The following is a 10,266-nucleotide window of genomic DNA, read 5'->3' as shown; positions in this document are numbered from 1 at the left end:
TTTATACTATCGACAGCAGCGCTCATTGGCACTTGTGTTTATGCATACGAGCGGCGACACTTATCTGACCATGTCACAGTGACTGCGGATGACATTGGTGAAATCATCTAAGCTAAGATAACTTCTGATCAAATGCAGCAAGGAGCCGTTTATGAGAGAATTGTATCAGACATAGGGAGATGTGTTTTCAGTTCATGGTCATTATGTCTTTAATAGGGACTTTAGCCTTTTGAATTGAACTCTGGGCATGTTGAGAAAAGAGAAAAAAGTGTCAAAACACACTTTCTGGAAGGGAAAAGGGCCAATAGCATTAAACTCTGAACCGAGCACATTTTCTCCAGTCTGGCTTTTCCCAAAATCGAAAAGCTTCTTGAAAAAAGCATCAAAATGGCGAAAAGAACCAGACAAAAAGAGGATGCAACTGAAAATGAAAATGCAACAAAAAAGTGTGGAAAGAGCAACAAAAAAGCAACTAAAACGTGACAAAAAAGTGATGAAAGTGCAACAAAAAAGTGGCAAAAGTGTGTGACGAAAACGTAATGAAAAAAGCAACAAAAAACAGGGCAAAAATTTGACGAAAACACGATAGATAAAAAAAAAAGTGGCAACACCGCAGGAGAAAAGATCATTTTCAATCAGTTTTGTAGGTCTTAGCTTTCAAATGAGGCGTTACCCTGGCCTAGAGGCTGTGAGCTGCAGTCAGGAAGCTTTTAGATTTGGGGGAAAGCTGGTGAAAAAGAGGTAAAAATCTCCCCCACACATCATGAAATTATGACAGTGGTGTTGGAAGTGCTGTCTCACACACCTGGTGGCTTCTGTATATACAAAAATTGATCTCAAATAAAATAAAATCTGTGAATACCTAATGGTATTCAGTGTATCATCTACTTCAAAGTGACACCAAACACTACAAATCACAAATGGCTCCAATTATTTATAATGTTCTCTGAAAACAACATTGGGAATTCTCATGCATTAAACTTGACCACAACATAAAGCTCTTTTATCAGTCTTCTCTAATGCTCCTGGACGAGATCGATCCAAGTTATGAATGTTAAGTTGAATGCTAAGATCGAATCAAAGTCACTGCCAAGTATGGAGTGAATCCTGTGTAAACTGTGACCGTGTCTGTGAAAGGCGCTACACGAATACATTCCTTCCTTCTTTCCTTAAAGTGCATATGACAGATTTTAATACTTTGGAAAATATGACTGGATACTGTCTGTTGTAAGTAATAATTACCATTTAATTTCAGCGAAGAAGCAATTTTAATTAAGAAAAGTTATTTTTACTTGAATTTTTAAGTTAGTGATCGGCACTCTGGAAACGCCCATGTGGGCTCTTGTATTTTGAACAATTGGACCACATACAACATTTTTCTAATGTTAATCCCCATATTCACGTCTGAAGAAGGGCTAAGGCCCGAAACGTCACTACTCGGTGAGCATTAAAAAAGCTTGGGAGCTACAATGTTGTGCGGATCTTTTATTCTTTTATTAATCCCAATGTTCATTCTTTTTTTGTTGTTTATTTTCTTATCGAAAGTGTCTAAAATGTATTTTATATATTTATTGGTTTATTTGGTCGGGACAGTGCATGTTAATGAACATACATGGGTCTCATGCATGTAAACAAGCCACACCGGATAGTAGTCATGGGCTAATTTCCATCCATCGTCCCCCATGCGCACTCTCAAACACACTCTCATTCATCCTGACCTATTGTACATGTTTTTAGTGGTAGGGGAAACCGGAGCACCTGGAGGAAACCTACGCAGACACGGGGAGAACACACAGAAAGGCCCCGTCCAGGTGGGAATCGAACCCCGGACCTTCTAGCTGTGAAGCACGAGCGCTAACCCCTGTACTACCGTGCTAAAATGATTGATAAAATCCTTTCAATTCGATGCATCTGAACCTAACAACTCCTACAGATCTAAAACACACAGGGTGTCCTGAAAGAATAAGGTATAACAAGTGATATATATAATATGGAAATAATGGAAAAAATCTACTTTTTTCTTTTCTTTTATTATTTTATGTCGATTCCACATAATGGACCTTCCAATGACTCCTGCAAGCAGCATTTAGCGACATGTGAATGTACAGCTATCACTAAAAAGCTTGTTTTAAGATTAGACAAGTAAAATGTTCTTTCTCAGCAGCTCTTAATCACACGGGGGGTGGGAAAATGGAATGCTAGAGATGTGCAATCAAAGAAAAACAAGATAAATGTACAGACAAGTTAAATATTTTAAAAAGTACATCTTAACCTTAAGTTATAATAATGATAATAATACAATAAAGGTATCGAACATGTTCAATGACTAAGAAAGGAAGCCACAATTAAAATGTGTCAAATTAAAACAAAATATATTATGAAAATATAAAAGCAGGCCGTGCAAAAGAAGCAGAATACAGATGCTTATAAAAGTGTACATTCATAGATTAGTAGTGCCAAGGATTTAAGAAGTAAATCCGTCAAGTCTGAGTCAATATCCATCAATTGTTCACTTTAGTTTGTGGAGAACAGAGAGGCGCCCCGAGCTGCAGCCCCTCGCAGAAGTGACTGCCCCAAGGACGAGCCGGAGAGACTAAACATGAGCCCAGCGCCAGGAGCCACGAGTCTGGAGCCAGAGCGAAGATACGAAAGAGCACAAGGTCTCGTACGCACGGGATAGTCAGGAGTCATAAGTTACACAGCAAAGGGCAGGGTCATTCAAAAGAGATTAAAGGTGGTGCAAACATCAAATTGTGTTTCTGAGAGGGCAGTGACTCGTGACTCGACTTTGAGCTTCAGGCCAGGGCCGAGCGATGTGACAATAATGATGATTTTATGTTTAATGCAGCTCTGTGCTCACATTTCGATGCCTTTTCTGTATTCAATGCTATGGTCTGTCTCGTCAGATTTCACCAATCACAGTTAAAGGAACAGGCCGCCATTTTTTCAAACTGAGATGTGTTCTTGCCTGAGCTTAGACGAGTTGATGCGTACCTGTCTGGTCTTTGTGTGTGCCCTCAGCAGTGTTGATTCCGTCGACTAAAATATTTCGTCGTAATTTTAGTCAAAGTGATATTTTTGCCGACTAAAATTGGACTAAAATTAAAAGTTTCTCATGAGACTAAAACTATGACTAAAATGTCCATATATTATAGTCGACTAAAATAAGACTAAATAAAAATGAAAAGGAGAGACTAAAATCATCCAAACTTCTATTGACAGTCTGACAAATGAACCGCTCTGAGCTTTATTCATGTGGAAGCAGCTCCATGAAGTCAAGGACCACGATTAAATATGATTATAATGAATATTATAAATATAAGTCGACTAAATTAGCCTTAATTTTAGTCGACTAAATTGACATGCAATTTTAGTCGACTAAAACTAGACTAAAATTAAAAAGGTTTTTTTTGACTAAATCTTGACTAAAATGAAAGTACGTTTTAGTCAAAAGACTAACACTAAAATAAAATATGTTGTCAAAATTAACACTGGCCCTCAGTCACGCAAAACAACCAAAGATTAGCATTAGCATTTAGCCTCTCCCAATGTATTCCTATAGCTCCAAACGGGGGTGAAGTTGGAAGCTACCACGCTCTTCCACAGGCACGCACAAAGACCAGACAGGTACGTATCAACTCGTCTAAGCTCAGGTAAAAATATATCACCGTATGGAAAAATGGTGGCCTGTTCCTTTAAGTGTAGACTTTCAGAAGAAGCGGATAACCTTAAAATGGAAATTGTGATTTAGACCAAAACACATGACATGTTAGAAGACTCCGACTCTGACTCAGATTGTCGTCGGCACAAGTATTTTGAGCCACTAACATCAGCAACCAGAAAAGCAGTTTAGAGGCTGAAAAGAGGCGACTGAACAGGGCAGGAGCAGTGCTGCCAAACGCACACACAACTGGCAGAAGGCAGAGAGAAAGCGTAACAAAGAGGATCCCAGAGACTAAATTTAGGAAAGATAATTGGAGCTTGTGTTTTCTAACAAATCAAGTGATCCTGCTGGAGTTGACTGTTCCCTGGCAAGATGGAGGAGGCCTTTGAGAGAAACTGGAGCAAAGCACATGGAGCTGAAGAAGAGCTGGACAACCTGCTTGATGCTGAGAACAGAGGTCACTGACTCCTAAGAAAACTGAAGAGTTTGGGGGGTAAGGAGGTTGCAGAGCCGTCAGAAACATTAAAGGGACTATACAGAGTTTAAAAATGTTAAAATTGTGTTTTTTCCTCCCCCTACATGTTCCAGCCATGTCCTATTGTGTAGAATGAGCCCAGACCTGCTCACCAAATCCTGCACTGTCACTCAAAAAGTCGGGTCCGAACTGCCGTCATGCACGAGTTTAATACAGAAGCTGCAGTTACGCATAAGACCAGAGGTGGCAGTAGTGAGTATAAAATCACAAACTTGCATCTGGCCCCTTTAAGTTGTAATCGTTCCTGTTTACACATAGGCCAGAATTTTTGTTTAACAGTTAATCACAAATGTGCGTAAACATAAAATAGATAGGCTAAAAGTAAAATAAAAAATAAGATATCTGCTGTTAACCAATCAGGATCAGATACAACTTTAAACATGATACTTCAGTAAGAAAATAATCAAATAATGATAACTGTTGTTTACTTGTTTCTAAACAAACTTGTAGCTTGAGTACTATCAATGTGGGTGCTTGGATAAGGGTAATCCAACCAAGAGATTAACAGCGGTCTGTGATGCTGCGACTGTTGCCTTATCTTTAAAGGAGCGATACCTGATTTTAATGCTAGAAATGGAATGACATTTATTTTGTCCTCCTTTACTGTATTTTAACCTCACTTCTGGGGAAAACAGCTTGCAACAAATTAAAAAACATTTGAATAATAAACTTGTCCCTGTAAAGAATTAAGTTACCTATTTTGGACCACATCTAAGATTTTAATTTAGTGGCTTGCTCTTTCATTGTTTGCAATCAAAAAATCAGGTATAGGGCCTTTAAACTCTTACCCCCCGCCTTAACTGAGCACTTTTTCTTCAGTGCAGCTTTACCAAAATCTAAAGCTTCTCGTCTGGAGTTTACAGATTACAGTGTAATGCCTTATTTTTTATCACATTTTTGTGTGTTTTTTGTCACTTCTTTGTTGCATTTTTTCACTTCTTCGTTGCATTTTTGTCACTTTTTAGTAGCATTTTGTTGCTTTTTGTCACTTTTATGTTGCATTTTGTCACTTTTTTGTTGCATTTTGTCACTTTTTTGTTGCTCTATTGTTTTTTTTGTCTCTTTTATACCTTTTTATGTTTCATTTTCATTCTCGTTTTCTTCTCGTTGTTGTCGCTTTTTTTCATTTTTATTTTTTTACACTTTTTTCAAGAAAAGTTTGGGTAATGCCAAACTGCAGAAAATGTGCTCAGTTCACGTGCAGTTCATCGACGTTTTTTCTACGTCGATGAAGATTTTACCTGACATGACGATAGGTCTGACCGCCCGCGTCTTGCGTTTGCCTAAAAATGCCAATGATGGGCATCTAAGCACGGGTTTTGCTTGTTGTGGTTGTAAACTGCTATTGCGGTTGACGTCCTGCCGGTGGCGCTGACGTGCACTTATCCGCTCGTGCTCCCTTGTGCTCTCAAAGCGAAGAAGGCGAACTTCCTTCCGTTGTGTGAAACGTGAATGAGGCGCTGAAACGACCCAGGCGCTGAGCTTTGTTTGTGGTTCGTAGCAGGACCGCGGGCTGTTCGCGGGGTGCACACATCATGGTGAAGCTTACGGCGGAGCTGATCGAGCAGGCGGCCCAGTTCACCAACCCTGTCCGGGACCGAGAGCTGGATCTACGAGGTATGGCCACGGGAACGGCGGGGTGCTAGCGCGGTTAGCACACGGGCTAATGCTAATGCCGGGGCATGGATGTGCACAACACTGTTTGCATCTATGGGCTTTTGCAGGGACAAAGTTGGGTTTAGGTTACTGTAATATAGTCGACATGGAACTGCAGTTTCTCTGGTGTATTCCCAACAACATAAACATGATGATGCATGTGTGAGTGCACGGCGAGAGCTTTACTATTTAGCAACACACAACGCACTTGGCGATGAAATAAGTTACACAATCACAAACATGCTACAATGTATTATCTTAAATGGTAACTAGACAGTTAAACTAGTGAAGTTATAATTAGAGGTTCAGTTTTGTAGGTGTTTTTTTCAGTATTTTAGTGACTTAGTCTGGACTTTTCCTGGGTAAGATATTTGTCATCTTTCTAAAACATTCGCCATTTCTAAGCAATATAGTGATGTATATTCTGCTACATGTTCGCATTAAGTAGAAATATTGTTTACATCTGCATATTTCTGTCATAAGTTAAATGAAAAAGTGAAGAGTTTCTGACATAATTTCTAAATTCCTTGTGGCTTTGTATGTTCTGTGTGTTCAGGTTATAAAATCCCAGTGCTGGAGAACCTGGGGGCCACTCTTGACCAGTTCGACACCATTGATTTTTCTGATAATGAAATCCGAAAAGTGGACGGCTTTCCTCTGCTCAGGCGCCTCAAGTCACTGCTACTAAACAACAATCGCATCTGGTGAGTCCATCTTTAGTCCATCCTTCACACGGACTAGAACAACTCAATATTATCTAATGCAGAATCTGACTTCTGTGTTGGGTTTAATACAGTCTAGGTTGTTCCTTGTCTCAAAGGTCATTGCAACTAACTGCTGCGTGTTTTTGCTCTGAAATGTAATGCCAAACGTTTCTGAGCTGTGGTATTTGTTTAGGCTTTAATGTTGTTCATGTCTTTAGCCGTTTAGGTGAGAATCTGGATCAGTCTCTGCCATGTCTGAGGGAGCTGGTTCTGACCAATAACAACATCCAGGAACTGGTGAGTCCATGGGCCCTATTGTCTCCACAACCTCTGACGGCTGCATGTGTAGAGGAGGCGAACACTACTGTAGAGTCCCAGACAGTCGTGTATCAGCTGTGCATTATACTGTTCACACAGGTGTCTGATTTTCGTCAAATCCACCCATAACAACACTTTTTCCTCCCCTCCCAATCTTCAGATCTTGGCCCCAAACCAATTATTTCAGAGCAAAAAGTAAACAAGTGCATAGAATTATTTCAGCCTGTACATCTTCACTAAATCATGTGTTTGTTCATAATCTGTCTGTTCCGATTTTTGTGTGTAATAGTTTGTCCATTTTGTTACAGGGTGACTTGGACCCACTGGCCACTGTAAAGACTCTCTCCCTCCTCAGGTAAATATAATAACGTGCACAAGCCTCAGCCGACATGTTCAGGAGAATAAGCTGACTTGACATGTTTTCACAGCTTGTTGAGAAACCCAGTAACGAACAAGAAGCACTACAGGCTTTATGTCATCAACAAGATGCCACAGATTCGCGTGCTGGACTTCCAGAAGGTCAAGCTTAAGGTAAGTCCTGCACCGAAAATTATCAATGATTCTACTCTCATGGTTGGTGTTACTGTAGTAAATTACATGGATTGTAAATAGTTTTAACAGAGATTAAATGTGGCTATAACATTTAGTCCTTGACAGACACTACAGGGGGCAGTTCTTGCAAAATAAAAGTTTGTCCAGTAAGCGGTGGATATTGATAAAATGGAATAGTCTGAATTTCCTACTTGCAAGCAAACTACTAAAGATGGAACTAGAGACCTACTTGGGAAATGTGTATGGGCCAGATGTGAGCCGACTTATTGGTCCCTTCTGTAGATGTGTTAGATTTTCTGTTTGCTTATGCTGTAGTTTTGGTTCCAGAGCCTCTTTTTTTATTGTATTAAATAATTTCAGTGAGTCAGGCATGAGTCAGGCTGAAAGAGGTGAAGACACGGGAAGCAGGTTAGATATAATGGGTATGATGTTGATGTTGTACAGTAAAGGGACGGTAAACAGTGAATGTTATGGCCGTAAAGTCAAAGGCAGATGTGTCCAAATTGAGATTGTTTGGACATGGGTGGAAGAATTCAGATGTGGGAGCTGACTGACTGAAAAAAACAAGGCCTAGAGGGGGGCCAAAGACGTGGTTTATGAATGTAGTGAAAGGACATAAAGTCTGTTGGAGTGTAGAAAATGCAGAGGATAGGATTTGATGGAAGCATCTGTTACTGTGGTGCCACCTGAAAGGGGAACAGCTGATGAGGAAGGGTAATAACTGAGACATTTTAGATAGGCATTCACGACCCAATCTCTTTGCAGGAGCGGCAAGAGGCTGAGAAAATGTTCAAGGGCAAACGAGGGGCTCAGCTGGCGAAGGACATTGCCAAGAGGACCAAAACGTAAGTGTACATGGGGAGCAGAGGGTACGCTAATGACATATTTGGTCAGAGTATTTGGAATTTAACGTAGCAGAGACCGTGTGGTTATCACTGCTATAATAGTTTATGACCTCTATTGTGGAACGCATTGTGCAAAATGTTATCTATGTTTGGAAAAAGTGAAGGTTTTTCTTTTCCTTCTGAATCTGGTGGACAGGTTCACTCCAGGGGTGGGGGCACAGCAGGATAAGAAACGTGCTGGACCTTCACAAGCAGACGTAGAGGCCATTAAGGTTTGTGTTATAAAACATGGAGGAATTCATTGCTGTGCGGGATTTGTTGGTGTTGTTGTGACAGTAAATTCCTGACAGCAGCTTTCTTATTGTGATTTACTGTACACTTAAAATGGTATCTTTTACATTTTTCAGAAAGCAATAGCCAACGCCTCATCACTAGCCGAAGTGGAAAGGTTAAAGGGGATGCTTCAGGCCGGACAGATTCCTGGACGAGAGTTCCGACAAGGTAAATTGAGACAAATGCATGTATCCGAATACGGTGTGGTTGTTTTTTTTGTTTTTATTAAGTGATAGACATTACAGACATTGAGTGATGGATATATAAGGCGCGTATTTACATAAGTGAAGAGGACTCGGAATGGAATACAATGGGAAAGGAGGATTGTGTGTAATTAAATGAGGCTGATGCTAAATTAAGTGAAACTTACAAACTAAATGAATATGATCATATTTTGTCACTGACCCCATGACACCACCCTCAATAATTATCTATGTAGTTACTTTTGGCTGACCATCAACAGAAACAAGTACTGAATGTCATTTTTTTCAGAATATAGTGGTTTTTGGATGGTGGAAAAAAAATTCTATGTATGGCTTACATAAGATGTTTTTATTTCATGTCCCCAATGGAGCAAAAGAAAGGAAAAATAGAAACTGAAAAAACAAACACATCAGACACTCTGCACAACCACAAGGTGCTCCAGTACAGACTTGAATCACAAAAACAAGGTTTAAACAGACGGGGTTTTATGTGGCTAGAAGTTTGTAAAAAATAAGTAAAATGATGATAATGAAGATTAAAATTTGATACGTCGGAAATCAGAATAATCAATGACCAAAATGAATTGTCTGCTGTCCTTATCCGTCTGTGTCACAAGAGAATCTCAAGATCTTGAGCTAAAATGTACTTTATTGGACTGTTTGAAAAAACATTAATGTGCTGTTTTGTGTGCAGGAGGGGAAGAGGTGGAGGAGGAGGAGGAGGAAGAGGAAGAGGAGGAAGTACAAGAGGCGATGCATCAGGACACAGAGGAGGACATGGAGCAAGAGTCTCACATGAACGGCTCATAGAGGACTGACTTTTCAGTTTATTTTTGTTTTTATGTTTATTGTGACTTTTTGTTTTGTAAAATCAAATTGATTAAATTTTTTACTAGGTGCTTCTACTGTGTCATTATATTTGGTGGTTATGTGATTAGTCATTTACTTGTTCCTGTCCTGGCAATATTCCTAAAGGTTGCAAACTCAGACATATGAGCTTTATTTTACTCAGTAAATTATATGCATCAGAAGCTTGGTGTGGCCTACAAAAATGTATGGGGACCACACCACAGTGCTGTAATAAGTTTGTCCATTATGGAGCAGTTCAACTCTCACTTGAGCACAGTGATTGTCCTTGAATATAACACTTCACCTTCTTCACAGTAAGAAGCAGAGCTGTTTGTAAAACTTTCGGTTGAACAAACGATAAGATTAGGCCGAAGTTGCATGATTGGTAGGAGTAATTTTTTTTGCCATTTTTAAATAATTTTCAGCTTCATTTTTTAACAGTAGGCCTATAGTTCCATGTTGAATTATACGGAAGCATAAGTATACAAAACGGTGTATGTGTTGTGCTAATTGTTGAGGAATACTGATGTCATTATTGACTAGTTGTGGTTCTCAATTGGTGTGTCGCAGAACCAGTTTGAATAGGTCAAAGGCCTTTGCCAAAAAT

At 39.6% G+C, this 10,266-nt stretch overlaps 1 protein-coding gene across 1 annotated transcript; it reads left to right on the top strand.

Annotated features, from left to right (window-relative positions):
• Positions 1 to 5,600: 5,600 nt before the first annotated feature.
• Positions 5,601 to 9,711, top strand: snrpa1 (small nuclear ribonucleoprotein polypeptide A'). The gene is made up of 9 exons (XM_079555767.1): positions 5,601 to 5,816; positions 6,412 to 6,559; positions 6,778 to 6,856; positions 7,186 to 7,232; positions 7,306 to 7,408; positions 8,195 to 8,274; positions 8,471 to 8,546; positions 8,682 to 8,775; positions 9,505 to 9,711. Exons 1-9 carry the CDS (start codon positions 5,735 to 5,737, stop codon positions 9,618 to 9,620), a joined length of 825 nt encoding a protein of 274 aa, XP_079411893.1. The 5' UTR covers positions 5,601 to 5,734; the 3' UTR covers positions 9,621 to 9,711.
• The last annotated feature ends 555 nt before the right edge of the window (positions 9,712 to 10,266 follow it).

The sequence above is a fragment of the Gobius niger genome (genome assembly GCF_951799975.1).
Source record: "Gobius niger genome assembly, chromosome: 4".
NCBI lineage: Eukaryota > Metazoa > Chordata > Actinopteri > Gobiiformes > Gobiidae > Gobius > Gobius niger.
The sequence above is the reverse complement of the archived record's forward strand: the minus strand, read 5'-3'. Positions and strand labels throughout refer to the sequence as shown.

Excerpts from the sequence above, each read along its gene's own strand:
- snrpa1 (XM_079555767.1), top strand. The coding sequence starts at position 5,735 with ATGGTGAAGCTTACGGCGGAGCTGATCGAGCAGGCGGCCCAGTTCACC. Across the intron at positions 6,560-6,777 it reads CTAAACAACAATCGCATCTG|CCGTTTAGGTGAGAATCTGG; the intron begins GTGAGTCCATCT and ends TCATGTCTTTAG. Across the intron at positions 7,409-8,194 it reads TCCAGAAGGTCAAGCTTAAG|GAGCGGCAAGAGGCTGAGAA; the intron begins GTAAGTCCTGCA and ends ATCTCTTTGCAG.